Here is a 19535-nt window from a genome sequence, read left to right as displayed (position 1 = left end):
CTCCCATAGTTGAGTTCTTGGTGAGTTAGTCCTCTCCTCTGCTGTTTTGGAGCTCTGAGAAGTTCTAACTGCCACAGAAAATTTAAGTGGTATCTTTTGAGAATTGGTCAAGAGTAGAACTTTACAACACATCAACTCCTTGTATACAGCAAAGGCATTGAAACCCCTTTTAGAAAAATGTCGGTAGCTCTTGGCAAGGCTTATCATACAGAAATTCTATTTAGCTAAAATAATTTAGTCTTTAACTTACTTAACTTAAAATGAAGACTAGAAGCTACCTGCCAGGCGAATGTTCTGTGCCAGGATATATCTATCTGCTTCTGGCAACAAAACCCCCATTCACACAAGGACATTTTTCTAAACAAAAGGTTTTTTCTAAAGAAGATCTGTGCATTTTGCTTCTGGAGAAGACATTAAGGGATCTGTCTTTTGCAGGCTGAAATAGGTAGAGGTTGCTTAAGGTCCTAGCAAGAGGAATGCAAGCAACCTACCCTAGTGGGAAAAATACAGTAAATCAAATACCGTCATCTATCATATGGTTCAAACCAGATAAACTATTATCCAGAAAAGCTATGGTCCAAAGACCTGGCTTTGGAAGATCAATCTGCTGTGCCCTTATTTTTGAAGAAATTGAAGATGACTATGACTAGCTTGAGAAGGGAAGGCAAACAAGCAAGCATCAAGCTGGTTGCATGGTTTAAAAAAACCTGTATTTCAGAAATCCCACCATGGATACTACAGTAGTATGACAAGCTGAGTCATTCAGAATGGAAGTTACTTCCAAAATATGACAATGAAGAAAAAGGCAGAAGCTATAACAGGGCTAGGGTTTGATGCTTACTTATTTTAAACTTGGAGAATTGCTGACTAGTTTAATTTTGTAGAATTTAAAATTTCCTTGCTGGACCTCATGCTAAGGATTTAAAAACTGCTATCTTCTGCCTGTCTTTCAGGGAGTTTTACAGGTCCTGCTTGATAGAGTGGTATTTTCAATCAGTGCCATTTTATTCAATTTAAGATCTACAATCAAATCTTGTCATGTCTCTGGACTGCCAGACTCATTTAAATATTTTGTTACTTATTTGAAGAAAGAATATGATTGATAGATAGTGACAGGTGTCACATTCACATGAAAAAAGTCCCCTCTGTTTTTTTTTACTATGCCTTTGGAGATGGATTTGCTGCCCAGTGAGTAGAAACACTCCTGTTTTCAATCATCATCACAAAATTGCTAAAGGAAGCAGGCTCATGAACAAGCTCAGAAGTTTAAGGTTGAAGCCCATGCCTGGAAACAGCAGAAATGATGAAATGGGCAGAGGAAAGGGTTGTTTCCATGAACGACCTTAAGGGAGGGAAAAATCAGAAGGCAGACTGCTGCAGCAGACTCACAGCTAACACTGGAGAACGGTGTCTGAGCCACGTCTTTGGTCTGGTGGCTCAGTAAAAGTATCTCAGCAGTCAGTCTGTTTCAGCAGTTGAAAGGAGAGAAATATGCTGAAGTACCACCTATGCAAACTGGATTTTAAGTTACTGGGTAAATCTTGCATGTAGGTAGCTTCACACTTTTTCCTGATTTCTCTTAGGGAGGTAAGCCCAGGGACAGCTGGGTTGTGCCTCCACATTGACCAAAAGATCCTGCTCAGCCAAAGGAGATGGAAATGGTGCTGGTATCCCACTCACCTACTTTTGGGACCCATTCTTCATTCAGCCCCAGGCTATTTTCCACAGATACTGCATAATTATTCAGGAGGAAATATTAACTATGGTTGGATGGTCTTCCAAAGTAACTGAGACCCTGCTTGCTTTTAGATGACTTCATCTGTAACTAAGTGTCTGCTTCTGCAGCCAGTTTCAGGTTGGCTGATATTTTTAAGACAAGAAAAATTTGGAATTGATGTTATTCTATATTTTTTCCTAAATGAGACTTAAGATTGTCACTAAGTGCCCTCACTTGCTGCTTTGAACATTTATCATGTTAATATCCAGATCACTCAAGGATTCAAAACTTGATCAAGGCTTGCTTAATGCACCTCCTAGAGGAATATTACAGATATCATGCCTCTTCATACTACAAGGCCATACTTTTGGGTTAAGAACTCCAGTATTTTTTTAAAATTCCTCCCATTATGGTTTATAATGAATAAGCCTTCAGCAATTCTAACTCCACAGCAGTTATAACACTTGTGCTGTGCAGTCCAGGTGGGTGTAGCACGCCTCTGTGCACACTGAATAAGGAGACCCAGCTCTTTAGGATTTTTTTTTCCATTGCTTTGAGAAATCCAAAGATTGGCTTTCAGCTCCAAAGATGATAACACATAGGACTATCACAAAAAAACCCCAAAAAAACAACAACAAAGAAACAAACAAAACCCCCCCAAAAACCTGGAATATCCGAAATTCCAGGGCCTTTCAATTGTCTTCTTGATGTTATGAGCTATACCAAGAGCAGCTGGAGGAGCAGGCCTTTTGAGTTTGACATCTGTCTGGAAACAAGCAGTGTCTCAATTACTTTGGAAGACAATCCAAATACAATTAATGCTTCCCTTGCAATAACAAACTTGTCAGTGCAAGAGTTTTTAAGAATCCATCCAGGCTATTCCTATCCAGATGGATTAAGTTATATATTGTGAAGGCGAACAAGGCATCAAACCTATTGCTGAAGGACTCAAAATATCCTCTATAACATCTCTGGTGATTACAGCTGTAGAATAACTCATGTTTTGTTTCTTAACTGTTCCAAGAAGCTGAGGAGAGGGAATGGGAGAAACTGTTTTGGGCAGAGCTGAAACAAAACTTTTGGCAACTGTTTTTGTGAGCAGTAATGCAAAAAAGTGGACTTTTATAGCTGCGAAATGAAATGTTTCAATTTGTTGTATTATTTCTAGCATCTCTGACTAAATTGATCAGAAAAAGAGAGATAATTTACATTTGATAACATTAGCTCTGTTTTGCTAAACTCAAAAGAACATTTTGGTTGACCTGACTGGGCATTTTCCAGCTAAACATTGAGGCCATCTTTGCAAGTGTCATCGTGCACAGACATGTCTGTACTTCAGCTGAGGACACCTTCAGTGCAACACAACGGCCTACTATTAATACTGAGTCAATGCTCTGCAGCTTAGAGGCTGCTCATCTGCAAGCCGCAACCTGTTTCTCCTAAGGTTTCCTTTCCTAATCACATCTGAGGACTTTGTAGAAGCTCTTGTCAGGAAGCTGAAGGGAAGCTCTGGCTCCCATCAGCACCAGTGCTGCACCTGACACCCAGACCACAGATTCAGCTGCAGAAAGAAAATCACCAAGTATGAGATCTCCCAATCCACTAAAAAACACAGTAAATATTAATTACAAAACACACTAAGTAATTACTAAAACTGTATGCGAAGCTTTTTGGAATCTTTTGTTTTGTAGCTGCCTTATTACCTTAACATAAAAAAAAAAATCAGAATTTTTTATTCTCTGTTTCTTTCAACTGCTCCTCCTCACAGCACATTTCTTTAAATTTTCACAAAAAATTCAGTCTCAATGTCTGCATTCTGAAGGAATATTTTGCCAGGTCTGTTTTTGTACAGCATCACTCAACTTTTGCTGTCTTGCCATCACTGACTTGGCTCCACCTGGGACACAGGCACTTTTCCCAGCTTTTCTCATGCTCTACATTTTTACTGCATTCAAAAGAGATGCTGTATTCAAGCTAGGGGCTCAAGGCTTACAGCTCCTAGAGCTGCATTGCTACACCACTTGAGCAGGACTCCCATACTTCTATCCAGAACTTCAGAAAAATTTATGTATTTGGTGCAGTACCTCCAAAGGAGGGTGTTGTGAGCGCGTGTGTGTGTGAACATTGGACCCTGCACATGCCATTCAGGGTTGCTCTGTGCATTCAGGGGCCCCACTTGCCCATAAACCCTACACATTCCCAGCTGTAGCAGCTGTGGGGACTAGAATTAGGCTCCCTGTCCCTTGCCTTCCCTTCTCCCAAAGAGGCAGACCCTCTGCACCCTTCATCATCCACTTGCAGCAACCTTTGGGGAAGCTGCTCTTCCCCCACAGCAGCAGCCTACTGCTTCACCCCTCAGAAAACCAGATGCAGAGACAACACTCCAATCCCATTAAAAAAAGATCTGGGCTGGTGCTTAAGTTAGAGTTAGTATAGGTTGAGTGCATCCAGTGCCTTAGTGACAACAACTTTTCTTCTTCTTCCCTCCAGGACAGTAGCTGTGGACGAAGCAGGACAGTCTGGACTGATAGTCTGACATGTGCCTCCACCAGCCACTCAGCAGTCAGGGACAAATAAAGCTGAGCTTTGCCCACTTGCTTCACAGTTTAAGTAATCCCTCATGTAGCTTTGTGGGGAGGAGGCAACTTCAGTCAACAGCTCTCTGTGAGACTGAGGTTAGTGGAAAGACAATAAATATAAATAGAGAATTCTGCACCAAAGAAAGCTTTCACAAAAATATTCAAGTGGTGTCACGACACGGATAAAGTCCTTGCTGAAACTGACAGCAAAACTCTTCAGTGACTTCAGCAAAGTTAGGGTTTGATGGAAGGTGCTCCTACTTTTTGTCACACCTCATACCTCAGGGCTTTTATATGTTCTTTTCTTATATTTGAAACAGGAATTTCTAGTGTAGCAGTCTATAAACTACCTGGCAGACTTTTATAAAAACTGGGACATGCATATTTGTTTTTGAAATGCACTCTCATGTGATTCTACTTGAGAATTTAATACAATAAACATTGTTTCCGGCAAGAGTAAAAATTTAACATTCTTCTGCCATTAAAATAAGATAATTAATTCAAAACCCCTCGGCATTCAAATGGCTGAAACATCTTTGAACATGAATATGAAGGGTTAATACTCTTACTGGCAAACACTGGGTGCATCCAGTCTCAGAGAAGGACTAATCCAGTTTAAAGCCAGCACTGGCAGAAGTAGGAAGATCTAAGGAAGTGAATAGAGCCAAACAAGACCACTGTGCTAGAAGAGACAAGATAAAAAGCAGGCTGAAAGGAGCATCAGCACCACTGAACCACCACTGTTAATGGATTTCCCAGAAGAATAAAAGGAACTGCTTTTGCTGGGACTTTGTAGGCACAGGGTGCAATCCTGACTTGCCAAACAATGTAAATATGTAGCCATGAGAACCTTTTCAGAAAAGAGGTGGTGCTTACCAAGAACTCAGACTTCCTCTACCTTTTCCCCTCAGAAAATTTCTATCATAGATATGGTATATGACGATCAATAAGAGGGTAGAAGGGAGGAGACACATTCCTTTCATCCAAAGGGCAACACAGCCAACTATAAGGCACCTATCTCCTAGTCTGGCACTTCAACCTCTGGCCTCCCAGCCCAAAGGTGAGTACTCCCACTGCCAAAACCACCAGCATCAGTGTAACTTCATCCTTGAATAGAAAACGTATACAAGTCTTTACCTCCAAGTCAGAAGGCACTCTCTGTTGTTTTAGCTGCACCTTCAGCAGATCTTTCTGCTGATCATCTTCCAGACAATCGATTTCAGTCACGGGGAATGCCTGCTGCTGAGTGTCTTCACTGATGCTCACCACAAAGAGCACCTCTGAGGTGAGCAGCAAGCAGCCTTCATGCTGCTGGCCCGATCCACTCACAATCATCACATCTAAGGCCATATGAACCTCTGGCCTCCCCAGAGACTGCAGCATTTTCCTGCATTATCCAGTTAAAAAAAGAAAAAAAAAAGATAAAAAAAGAACTAGTCAGTATAGTGCACTGGATCCTCCAGGGCTTATTTTGATCACTGTGTTTTTACTTAAGTCTCTGGCTTATCACCTACAGATGTAAAATAAGCCAGGGAGTGTACTCCAAAACTTCATTACTGAAAGATGTAAGACTTCAGATGTAAAGAATGAATGTGAAATTGTTACTTATCAAACTCCCTTAATCACTCACCACAAGATTGGCCTAATATCTGTGCTAGGCTAGCCTATTTCCCATCCTATTTCCTTGATAATAGAAAAATTACCCCAAGAAGTGGCTTAGAAATTCAGTGCAGAAAATAAAGCTATCTTCACTAACAGCTGTTTCTGGAGATAGGCAGTATTTTTCTTGGGCTCAGTGCAACGATAAATAAGTAAGAACTCACTGAATACCATTAAATAAAGATCAGCTCTGTAGTTTCAAAGCTGGATGCAGATCAGCAGCCCATCATTTGCAGATTGGGTTTCTATGCACTACCTTTGTGTTTAATGTTCCTAAACAAACTGCCATAACTCAGCCTTTCCTAGGGAAGCCTTTCCTGTTAACTTGACCAGAGGCCAGAACCTATTAATAAACAATGTGGATGTAAAAATGAGCAATTGTCTAAATAATGTTACCAGACGTATTTGACGTGGCTGTTTGGAGCCTGCTCAACATGTTGATCGTTTGGATGAGAGCGCTGCTTGGGAAGCTGAGAAAGTCCAGCTCCATGCAAAATACCTGTGGTAAGAGAATTCAGGTTTTTTAGTGCTTGTTTTCCACGTGTTGCAGTGATGTCATCTGTTTAAAGCAGTTCATAAAATAGCGCAGATCCAAAATGATGTCACATCTCTGGAAGCTGTAGTCAAGATAATTCATTAAATATTACAATGAAAGAGTTGTGCACTTAACCGTCATGATCTTGCTTTAGCAAGAGACAAAAAAAAAACCCCACTGTGTGTTCTATGAGTCCACTCTACACTTGCAGTCAAGAGAAACATTAACACTCCTGAGAGCCATCACTTCAGAGCAGGATTGGATGCGTCACTTAGGATTTATGCAGAAAAAATCCAAGACCATTGTTAACTTTCTTGCTTAATATTAAAATACTTTCGTATACGTGTCACAATTGGTACAAATTAGAAGGCAAGTTTGCCTAGATACTGCATTTAAACGTTCAGTTACTTAATCCAGCTGTTAAACACAGATCCATGTACATTTATGAGATCTCCTGGGGCATCTGGTTTATTGTGAATTCTTCTTAGTGCCAGCACAGAATGGAGACTACAATCAGCAGTTAAGCGGGTTTCTAAAGAGACTCTCCAAAGCTGAAGATGGTACACTATCTATGATATTACAGATGGCCTGTAAACATTCAGTGATGAGGTATGGTCACCAGAAAGAATGAGTGGGTTGCAAAAAAATTCACAAATTAAATAGTTTTAAATATTTTTACATGACAGACATGGAGTAGGTTATGCAGCAAGCAAGCACTAGTGTTATATGGTTTGGTGCAAAGTTACTCTTTTACAAATACACTTCTTTCAAATAAATGAAGAGATTTTCTTTTGTCCAAGCATCCAAAAGCATTTTTGCATAAGGGTGTCAATAACTTAGATTCCCTCTTACACAATGGATAATAATTTAAACAAAACATCAGCAATGAAAAAAACCCTTTAATTTTTAGCACACATGTTGATGGTAATACTTAAAAACAGCATCCCAGTTGTAACAGTTGGCTTACTGAGGTTCTCAGCATTATGTGAGTGAAAATGTTATTTACAGATGGGACAGAAAGAACATGTGTTTATTTCTGTGTGGTCCTCCACCCCTTGGTCCCCCCCAAGAGGCACAGTCCCACTTCCAATCCAGTTGTGGGTAAGAGTTACTTGAACTCTTGTGTATTTTCCTCTCACACACTGTCAGCTATTATTGATATCGTTTTATGTTTTTTCCTGGGTAACTCTTTTTGTCACATGGTCATGGAAAACATGATGTCTTATATACCATATCTGCAATAAAAAGTGTTCCTCTACTCCTATGAGTTTCTTGATAAAGACAGCAGCAGAATTAAATCTAGAAATATTAATGTCCTGGGCAGCAAAGCCAACACAGAGACAGCCAACAACAGAAAAAACCTTCTGATTTTGCTGAAATGGGTTTTACACCTATGGGGTGTATAATTCAGGATACCCTTACTATTTATGCTCATACAAACAAGATAAAGTTGATTTGAAAGAATTGCTTCATTATTTCTTTTACAAGATGGAATGAGCTATGAATGTTGTGGGAAGCATCCTAAACTTAAGCTCTGTGAAAACAAATCATATTCTAGTTAACACAGCACAAGCATAAATATTGCTAGTGTAGTGAGGTGGCATTATTGACACAGTGCCCTTCTATCAATTTCCTGCTTCTCTTCCCTGACTCCCTCCAACCACCATTTCATCTTAAATATTCAAACTGAAAGTGACTTACTGATACTGGAAACAAATAAATTAGCGTATTTTGGTATTTTATTTTTTATCTTTCACACTTTTTGTCTGTCCAGAATTGTTCCCATCAGTTTGAAAGGATCTAGCACCAGTGTCATTAAGTGCTAAGTCTAGCTGGAAACCCCACCTCTGGTTGCTCCAGGGTTACCCATGTAAACAGGACTGTCTTCTCGTGAAGCTCCAGTTTAAAGGGGATGCTCCTACTGCATGACTCACTTCTTTCTCCCAGGAACCTAACTCACTCTGTGTAGAGATAGTCCAACTCTTTCCCTGCCATAACAAAGCGATCTCAAAATAACGCTCTAATTGGACAGAGTGTTGCTCTAATCCTTTTATGTCAAAAACTATTTTGCAAGCACATATGTTTCTGTAACTAATTCTACTGTATTCCAAGAATTACTTCATGCTTTCTGCATTCTGTGTTTCTGTGGTTGTACATCGCTGATCAGTAACACAAGAGAGAAGCACAACGCGATGGCGTTTCAGAAAAGCAGCAGGGCATTTGTAAGTACTTAGTGGTGGAATCTCTAAACCTTTCTCTAAGTCACACAATACTGAGCTGGATAAGTAAGACACAGCAGGTTGTATCTGAATAGCATTTTAAAATTTAGATGGAGGTGTTGGAAATGTGAAACTCACCGTAACCTGTCTGGGAGACGAGCTCAGCTGCCCCTCCAATGGGCTTTGTGAAGACGCCCATGATTCCCTTCCCCACACCCGAGATGACCCCTCTGGCTTTATGCCCAGCAGAAGCTTGGGCCTCAGATACTCGCTGAAAATTCTTCATTGGCTGATCCACAATCCCAGCAATTGCACCTGAAAAAACAAGAATCTCCAGTAAGTAGTGAAGATAAATATTCCAGAATAAGAGGAAATCTACTACTGGACCTGAATATTGTTTGGATTAGGGACTGTACCCCATTCTTATACTGCATATGACCAATTAGGTAAACACTCTCTTAGCTTCAGTTAAGTTAGATCTTAACCTTTTTTTTTTTTTTTAAAGCATTTAGATCACCTAACCTTACAGTATGTTTTCCTCTTTCAACTACTTATGCTAAATGCATTTGCTGAGTTAATTTAATTTGGCTCATTCTGTGTCACAATTCTGAAAATGGTGGGCTAGGAATAAAATCCTCCAGTTTTAGACGACTTGAGCTGCTATGGAAATAAGATTTTAATGTAAGTGCGAGACTGACTTCATGAGAATAAAAACTGCTTGTATTCAATAGATCATTTTTATATCCTCTTCCACTGCCAGAAATGCTCATAAGCTTAATGCAACTTTTGATATATTACTGAGATTAGCAGAATTAGTCTTTGAGACTTTTTGTTACTTTTTTTGTGAAAACCATCATATTTTATTTTAATGTGCACGGGTCAAACTTTTACAAGTGACATAGTGACCTTCCCAGCTTTTAGTATCAACAGAGAACTTCAACTTAAATCTTCCTAAATGTAAACAGGTATGTGGGGTGGTACATTTCTTTGATCTTGAGTTTATGCTAGCCACTTAAGCACAGACATGTCTCTAGTCGTTGTAATTTTGATAGATAAGCTATTTGGAGATCGCTAAGGGTACAAGGATTGGACACAGTGACACCAGTCTGCCTGACCCGAGGTGCTTTGCTCAGTGAAAAGCAAGCCTGCAGGCTTCTTGGTCAGGTCTCAGTTTGCACCTGCAGCTGCAAATATCAAGATAAAACCATTATTTAAGGAGTATGACTGAGTGTCACCCTGGTTACTAGGCATTTTCACCACAACCCAGACATCTTTGCAAGTTTTGCTTTGTGTGTAGAAGGAAATCCAGGCATAATTACACAGATTCGGACAATCACAACCGAGGTATTTGGCCTCATGTGTTTACCAGCGTGACGTGCATGAGGCAGTGAGCTGCTAACTGGTTTTCAGATGGTTCTTGTTACTGTCACTGGATAAACGAAGAAATTGCTGACTTTGAACAACAAGAACTAATATTGTATTTGTGCACAGTCACTGTCCAAAGAAAAGATGAGAATGAGAAGCAGCACACATTTCCCCAGATCCTTGTCCCTGGAATACTGTCTGTCAGGAATTCAAGAAACTCACATCCCCCATAAATGCCTTCCTCTTCTCTTAGAGAGAATTATTCCAAATTCTGTAGGACTAGCCTTTTGACAAATGTATAGTACTTCCACAGAAAATGCTGGTCTATCTTTGAAGTGATGCCTGGTTTTAATTGAGGTCACTCACTGAAGCTGAATGTGCAGCTGAACATTCACCTTTTGTAACGTAAAGGCCATGAAACGTTTTCCTTAATGCCATGCCATTGAAATGATACAATTTTCAATTCATTAGTTCTTACCAGCTGCTTCACTAAAATAATATCCCAACACCACAATTACACAATTGAGATTGTTTGTCCAGTCTTTTCTTTTGTGCAATTGGGACTCATTGGAAGGCATGAAACAATACTTGGTGTTCTGCTAAGTTACAATATTATACTATCCTGTGACCCCCCTCACCCTATCTATTGAGGTCATCCACAACAACAGCACTTTCAGAACAGAAGTTATTGCCTTATAAAATGTAATCCATCTAAGTCCTAGCACTAGTAAATTATTTACTGCAATACACTTGAGCAGAGTTATAAGGTAACAATAAATAAGAACCTACTCCAAAGGACCTGTGGTATGCTGCAGGCACTGCTCAGCTGGAATTAGGCTCCGAGGACAAGGAAACAAAATTTCATAAGAATTTATATTCTTATATAAATACACTGCGTTATATAAGAATATTTATATAATGCCCCAAATAATCTATAGCTTAATTAGCTAGTTTCTAGTAATTCCACACTTTCTGTTACTCTGGCATTTTATGCATGCTCTGAACTTGTCTGTGAAGACATGGCCCTTTTGTACCTCAAATCCTTTTGCAAGTCTTGTTGTTTTGCCTGCCTAAAATATAACCAATGATCTTCTCTTCCTCTGTAATTCCTTATATAGGAACTCATTGCAACTCATTGCCATAACTCATTTATGTGCCGTGGCCATTCCCACAAATCATAAAATAAACTATAACCTTGCTCCTTTCATTGAGGAGTGGTTGGTCCTACCATCCTTGTGTGGGGAAACCAGATCTGGGCAGCTCCTTTCCTGTGTGCAGCATGTGTGAGCAAAGGGAAAAAACATCGGGCGAAGCCTGAGCAACCGCAAACCCCAGCAACAGTCAGAGAGTGGTTACACACATGTGAGGCTCAGAGCACTCCTCACACCAGGAACTGTGCAAAGCCCCTGTTCCCTATGCCCCTGTGGCTTCTTTATTCTAACAGAGTTCTTGGCAGGAGCACCATGAGGGATGAACTCACCACAGAAAGTCTCTCTCTGATAGATTTCAGTAGGGTATCAGGAAAGCAGAAAGATGGAACCACATGTATTGGTTCCTCCCTTCCCACTCTCATTCTGTCTCACACGGTGACCTACTGCTGTCCCTGTCCTTTCCCTGTAACGTCCCTTGAGCAGTACTTTTTTTTTATTAAATGAAACCATTCTCCATTTTTCTTTTTTTTTTCTTACCCTAGGCATTTGATTTTATATGCATGTCCACATATGTACACGCAGATTTTGCATGTATAAAGAAAACCTCAATAAAATTAAACACCAAAGCAACAAAACAAAAACATATTCTTCCATTACTGGACCAAAGAGGTTCCAGCAACAACATAACATCTGCTAAACATCAGATGGGGTGCACTCTGGTTAATACATGTTGCTCAGTAACAATAAAAAAGTTACTTTGATAGCTACAAAATTCAGATAGTTCAGAGTACATCACTGGATTACTTCAAGAAGAATTTGATTACGGACAGCAACTGGTTTGTGCGCAGACTGACAAAGTTTGGTGAGCACAGCACAACTCACAGACCTTGGCAAAGCTTGGATTGCTCATGACAAACTTTTTCAGAGCAAGACATAATTGGAAAAAATCCCCCACTAAGAGAAACTGGCCATGCTTTGCCATGAGGCTGGAAGCTGGCCAGGCTGAAGCCATTTTGCTTCCTCTTCTCTGCTGTCTTTCAGGACTGCCGCAAGTGTTTCACACCAAAGCCAGGGCTGAAGCATAATCTCATCACAGCAAACATCACATCAAAATACAGCTCAAAGAAAAGAGCACCTGTTGCTATGCCTTAATGTAGTTGCACAATTAGTGTGTGGAATAGCACACAATTTCAGGATTAGCTCTGGCTTGTGGTATCTTGTGTTGTAGATAGGCAAACACAGAGTGGCCTTGATTCAGTGATAATGTACAGCAAGAACAGCTACCACCACCTGTAATAACAAAAATCTGAGCTTCTGAAACCCAAGCTTTGCCTTCTCTACCAGGACAGTTACACTGTCAGGCAATATGACTCAATTCACTTCCCCAAAAGCAGGAAGGAATAACTGAAATGTTGAACAGTTCTGCCACTGTAAAAAATAGCTTTTTGAATAGCTGTCAGCTTTTTGAGCATATTCAGATATGCTCAACTTCCTAAAGGCAGCCACTTCAATTTAACATTTTTCACTAGGACCAGTGGTTGAAAATACAGCCTATAGTTTCAATAATCTCTTTTACATGCTTATAAATTATTATTTTAAGTTTGACCCTGTCATGCAAAATGCAAAACATAGTTCCTCGGTGGGGAGTCAATCATCTAAATATTTTACAAACAATTTTATTGCATTTTTGCCTAAACATAAAGAAAAAACCACACCTATCATAAGCTGTCGTTTCTTTTCATGCACAAGTAAAATTACCCAGAAATCTCCCCCAAACTAGAAAAGAAGACAACAGCTGGCCAAAGATAACAATCAAATCAAACAACACCCTGACAGTGCTTGAGTCATTTAAAATGAGACAGGACAAAGCACTTAAGAATGTACCACAGGGAACAACTTGCACTGAGGAGGAGACGAGAGTACATGATTTTGGCCCCGATTCAGCAAAGCTCTTAAGCACATGCTTAAGTGCTCTGCTGAATCAGGGCCACCGTGAGCCAGATTTTCAGAAAAATCAAAAAGGCAACTCTGCGCTCTGGGTAGACACCACAACATATCATGAACTAAGGGCTCTTACATGACTTCACCTAGGCACAAAATCTACATTTGCTGTTGTCTTAGCTGCCTGCATGGGTCAGATGGCTTTTACGAACATGAGAGTACTGTGACCATCACAGAAATCTCCTTCGCACTTTTCAATTTTACAATTAGAAAGTCATAGAAATTACGGCTTCAAATAGTTGCGCTCTCTGCGTTCCTGTGCTCATCAAACTTTTCATCCTTGTTATGGAAAATAAATGCAGCTTCACTTCACTTTTGTATGTATGAAGAACCTTAAATGTTTTTAGAGTAAGCATATTCACATTCATTCTGAACACGCTGGGGAAAAAAAAGCAGCACTGTGATACCACCCCTTCAACTATGACTAGTTTTTTGGGGGGGAAGCCACAATATTCTTTAAACTGAATGATTGGGACAGCAGCAGCTTTCTGACATGTTTGTGAAAATTGAAACATAGCTCTATTAATAATTTAGATCTTGACAGAATTTATATGAATGCTGCTGCCTATACAGAGAAAACAAACTTTTTAAAAATCAGGTTTAATTAAAAAACTGATACAAAGTAAGTTGAATATTTCTGATTTCTCCCTTAGTGAGAGTTCCATACTTGTCACATCAGCTACACAGTAACTGTCGCTATTTATCTGGGTGCTTCACTGACTCTACTGCTAAGAAGAGAGGTATTTAGCAGAGAGCAATCTCTAAATAATAATAGCGGGATAAAAACAAAACCCTGGCTTGTGGAGGAGCACTGTTTAAATACTAATATGAAGCTCTAAGTTTCTAACACGAAGTTTGATTTCTTAGGAAATCAGGGACAGTGGAATTCTAGCTCTGTTTTCGTTTTGCGTTTAAGTCGGGTGTGCTGCCGGGAACCACGGAACCCTTGTGCTAGGGAGGTGCAGGGATGGTGGATTTGTGCATGTACGTGAGGAGTTCCCAGCCTTCCCGAACAGCAGAAACTTTGCCTTGTTACAGCCAAAGCGACCAAGCTTTGCTCTTTACTTCAGGCTGCACAGTGGATGTTTTTAGCTGTGAAGGGCTCTGGTGTGTCAGTGAAGGGGATATAGACACCACGTTACCTCGATGTTTTATTAATAACTGAGCCAAGATCACCAAACCATTTCACCAGCACATACACGCCAGGCTGACACAGTGCTTCTAAAAGTATAATCTTTCATCCAGCAACTCAACCGGACTGCCCTCAGTCCAATGAAACAAGAGGGGAAAATAAAACCTCCTCCAAACTGCCTTTGATTTGCAACACCAGTAACAGCTTACTATTGGGACAGTGGCTACTAATATATGGAAATTCTCCTTTATCCACATTTCTCCCAGGACACTCGCTTGCCGGTTTACAGGCATTATCAAATGACAGTGCTTCACATCATCTAATGTTATTGCTTAAAATAATTCCCAGCAACTTAACCCAAACTTGTAACATTTTTACCACTTCCTCTTTGGGGCTTTCAGGGTTGCGGTTGCAAATTTAGGAGTTGTGTACACTACTGAAGATTAGGAAACAGGACAAATCCTTTCAAGCTTCAGCTCTTCTAACCTTTTGCACTGGACTGCTTTTGGTCACTTTGATCTCTAAGAGATTCATACTGTTTAATCCATACTGAGGAACTCTGCCAAACAATACAGTTCTGCATTCCTTTGCTGTGTGACAAGTTGAAGTAACCTAGAAAATCCATCCCCTTACTGCAAAACTTCTCGCAGAGACTTTTTCCACTCGGGAGTAGTTTTCAAATTTTTAGGTACTATTTTGAAATGGATAGAGTAATTTTTACTTCTAACTAAACCACTTGGCTGCTTGATGAATAAAATTACACTGAATCAGGATGATCTGGGTCTCTGTAAAAGCAGAATTCCTCATCAAAGCTTACTTAACATCTGCACTAAGTTGAAGTGGTTTTCAAACAAACCCAAGAATCTCTGATATCTACAGTGCTGCAAAAACAAGCAGGTTCAGAAGGCATTCCTATAATTCATTGGAAAGCAAACATCAGCAAGATGACGTCTTCATGTTGAATTAGTTACAAGTCACGCTGCCTGATGCAGAATTACTCTTTTTTTCCCACTCAGATCTACATCATGTACGAGTGAAAATATTATTTCACAAAGAAAGTGCAAACCCATTCTAGACCTGCAATTATTTTATCAGCAAAAAACATACACAAAAGTCACTAAATCTTGATAAACAGTATCTAATATACATACTGTGAGGCTTTTTCACAAGAAGACACCAACCCTCCCAGAATTCGAAATTATAACTCACAGTTAGAAAAGGCTAGTGAGCAGATTAGAAAACATTATTATCACTTAACTTGATATTTAATAGTACATTACCTAGAAGGCTAATGCCTAAACGAGAGAGCCCCTGTCTCAGTCCTTCTCCCAGGCTCTCTGGAAGCTGCCTTCTCCATTCTTCTTGTCTGTTGTAATGCTCCTCATCCAGTGACAGCCTATCCATATTCCGAGCAAGACTTGTTGCCAGATTGGTAATTGACGTCAGTGTACCTAAATGCATGGAGATACACACTTGGGTCTGGATCAAAATGCTTTAATTTAAACCACGGAGACGTTGTATGCCTCACTGCAATATCGAGCTTATGAGCAGAACAGCAAGTCAAGGGAACAGTCACCCACGTGTAACACGCTTTACTATTTGTTAAGCATCACCACGCTGCTGCTATGGTCTGCGTCATGCCTTTTACATTAGCCTGCTCCAGGTTTGCCTGGTCGGTGGGAACAGAAGCTCATCTGAACATCCTTCTCCAGTGCCCTGACTTGTGTAAAGCTAATCTAAATGGAGAGGGGGGTGATGGAAAGGTAAACAAATATTTACAGAAGGAGCTGCGAGGCTGCGTCCTGTGGGAGGCTGGAGTGGAGGCTCGGAGCAGCAGCCGGGGCAGGCTCTGCGTCTGTGCGGCGGCTGGAGCCACGCGATGGCACTGTTTGTACAGGCTTTGCAAAGGAAAAGCTCCTCCTGTTCCCATGGCAGGCCAGCCCCACTGTCAAATCCTATCCACGTACTACACAGTTATGACAACTGTATCTACTTCTTCTTTTTTTTTTTTTTTTTTAAATAAATACGATGAGGTGACCGAGTGTAGAATTTCTGATGGTTAGCAGAAGTGCAGAACACCTTTAATGCTTCTGCAGTTATCACATGAAATACTTGCTGAGTGAATATCTATTTCCCACTGGGAGGTTTAAAATTCTGAAGTTTCTGAAACATTCTCATGCACTGCAGTAAAGTGGTGATCTGTTTAATACATGAGACATTGCATGTGAGCTTGTTACCCTCTTAGCTTAGCTAAACAGGAACTGTTTGGTTTTTGAGCCCTGGTACCAGAAATTTCAACTGGCACTATCAGAGCAGCACAAGACATGGCAGGGCCAGGAGACTGAAGGATGGACAGATTTTACTGCTCAAAACTTAAGCAACGTGTGACAACAAAGCAGTAGTGGGAGTAATAAAGTGAAAACTCTACCTTTGGAAATGTGTTTTACAAATGACGTTGTTCCTCTGGAAACTCCACTGACAAACGCTCCTGGGCCTCTGGTCAGCCCTTCGTAGGGGAGCCTAAAGAAATCAGCAATGCCATTCCCTATGCTTCTCACCAGACTAGCCGGGCTTCCAAGAATTTCCAACGATCCAACAACCCAGCCTGTGTGGAGAAACCAGACACGTGTTACAGCTGCAAAAACTGCAGAAGCAGCAGTTGTGAAAAGGTTATTCCTTAATTATCTTTTTCACACTAGAATTCATTGCATTATGAACTTCCTTTGAGCAAAACACAGGAAATAACTCATCCACCATGAATCCAGAAATGGCAATCTTTCATACTTCGTAAATCAAAGAAATCCTTTTGGCAAACTCACAAATAGCTTTAGAATTACTTCCTTCCAGGAGCTTCCCGTATTTCTGCTAAAAGTGTGTGAGGGAGGCAGATGCAAGAGCCTCACAGCTACAGAGGAATGGGACTGCAAGCTCAGATGGTTGGGTTTAGGCACTATAAGGCAGCGTTGTGATTTCACATCCTTATGTGATAGAATTGTGACAGGGAGTTTACACTGATACAATGTACTGCTTTACGGGAGTGTGCAGGTCAATTGCTTGATGGAGTGTTAGGAAAAGGGATGCAGATTTTTGACAAGTGCTTAAGAAGTTATTTTAAATCCACCCCAACCCTTCTAAGCTGATCATTTTCTTTCAGAGTGCAGTGAAAGCCAGACAAATGTCTTCTGCTCAGTACAGTTGTGTAAACAGCAATGACATCTACATGCTGATTAGGTTACTCATAGGGGAGTATTCCTTATGCATATCCCAGGAGAAGTATCTGCAGATCTGGTTTCCTATATAAACGCAGGGCTGCCAGCAGCTTTCTGGATGGCTGAGCATGCAGCAATCTGTTGCTGGAAAGCTATTTGCAGGTCTTGTCTTTCTCAGGCTGGTAGGCAGCAGATTTATTAGGGAAACAGTGCTGCATAACTCTTTTTTTGGCAGCCCTGAGAGAGCAATTCAGAAATGGCAATAAATGTGAAACAGGAACTGTTTGGTCTTTGAGCCCTGGTACCACAAATTTAGCTGGCACTGTAGAGTGGCACAAGGTGTGACAGGGCCACGAGACTGAAGGATGGACAGACTGGCCTCCTGCTTTCCCATGAGGGCCCTTGATCTGAGCTCTGCCCTACTCATCATTGAAAACTCCTGCTATCCAGATGCTTTTCTTGTTTTCTTTTAACCCCTCCCAGTCATTCCTGTGGAAGGCTGAATCATGAAACTGAACAGAAGAGAAAATGTTACTCATATGAAATTAATTAATCTCATACTATCATTGTAAGCTCCTGGAAAATGTATTATTCTTGTTGAATCTGTCCCACATTTCAGTTCTGGCTGGTTGAGGACTCCAGTACTTGTAACATAAAAAAGCAGGAACCGGAGTGGACATAAGAGAGAGGGTGGGATGGACTACAAGAACGAGACCCAAGTGCTACTGGTGCTACTGGCAATGCAATGAACAGAGTAGCAACACACACTGTGGTCCTGCTGTCCTGGAAAGGAGCATCCCCTGGCAGTCCTTTCCTGCTAGGACCAGGGGAAGCCAGAGCTCCAGGCTGGGCCTGCAATTCCCTCACTGTAGGATTTTTCAGAAATTATCTTTGCCACTGTGTGAGGTGTTGAAAAGCTGGAGGGGTGGGGGAGGTGCGTACATACCAGAGAGATGTTCTTTCTGCTTTTTCTGATCAATATTATTGCAATAATTCCTTAGGGCCTTTTCCCCCCTAAATATTCTTGACATTCCTTGTCCTACATGGTGGTGGGATGGAAAGTGGCTTCAGAACACTGCAGCTTAGTGCCTTGGTGCCCTGCAACATCCCCTGCAGGCACCACCAGCCTGGGACATGGGGGACTCCAACTCCACTTGCCTGCTGGCCCAGCCAGCATTTCAGGAATGTAAAACAGATAAAAACCAGGAATGAAAACAGTTAAACACAAAACTGAGGGGTTGCCTGGGATGGTTTGCTGTAATCTATCCCTGCCTGTCAGATTTGGGAAGCTCTGGATGGATTGTCCTCACTCTTGGAGAGCATATGGAAATAATGTACAACCTCCAGCATGGGTGACCCTCCTTGGCCAATGCCCAGAGCAAACCCAACAGCTCCTCACTGCCAGCTTGGACCACCCAGCCCAAGGAGGAAGGTGTGGGAGTAAGTCAGGAATAGGAGAAAGAGGAACCAGGAATAACTCCTCAATTCACAAGCTCTGTGTGGCATTTTACTTTGCAGAAATACAGTATCATGTCAGGTTACCATTTCCCACTTATGCATAGTAATTATATCCACTGACATGAAATAAATATGACTGTATTAGCAGAGAGCTGATTTTCTTTATAGGCAACTATAGGGTCAGATGTGGTACCAGTGATATTTTTGAATAGAGTTTTATTAACTTTTATATAGGGGACAACTTAATTAGAAAAGGAGAATTCCATTGCAAATTTGGCTTATCAGAGATAAGCAATGCTAGTCAGCATCTCTGAACAGAGCTCTCCAGCCCATTCATGGCTTTAAGATTCTGACCACTCCTTCCCAACACATCGGGCAGCCTGATGCACCCCCTCCAGCAAGCTTTGGGGCAAACCCTGCCCCCTCCCACGGGTCAGCAGTGGTCCTCCACACAGCTAAGGGCAAAAAAGAGTCTCTGAGTATAAGGTATGGCTGTATGGGAAGACTGTC

General features: G+C 41.0%; 1 protein-coding gene across 1 annotated transcript in view; it reads right to left on the bottom strand.

Annotated features, from left to right (window-relative positions):
* Positions 1-19535, bottom strand: part of VPS13B (vacuolar protein sorting 13 homolog B) — a 429788-nt gene that overhangs the window by 2127 nt on the left and 408126 nt on the right. Inside the window, exons 58-62 of the mRNA XM_066334019.1 lie at positions 16787-16963; positions 15639-15809; positions 8848-9024; positions 6352-6454; positions 5434-5683 (exon numbers count right to left, since the gene is read on the bottom strand). Of these exons, the coding sequence (XP_066190116.1) occupies positions 5434-5683; positions 6352-6454; positions 8848-9024; positions 15639-15809; positions 16787-16963 (878 nt within the window). The remainder of the gene's footprint in view (positions 1-5433; positions 5684-6351; positions 6455-8847; positions 9025-15638; positions 15810-16786; positions 16964-19535) is intronic.

This window comes from Sylvia atricapilla, chromosome 1, assembly GCF_009819655.1.
Source record: "Sylvia atricapilla isolate bSylAtr1 chromosome 1, bSylAtr1.pri, whole genome shotgun sequence".
Classification (NCBI taxonomy): Eukaryota; Metazoa; Chordata; class Aves; order Passeriformes; family Sylviidae; genus Sylvia; species Sylvia atricapilla.
Note: the sequence above shows the minus strand (reverse complement) of the source record. Positions and strands in the feature narration are given on the sequence as shown.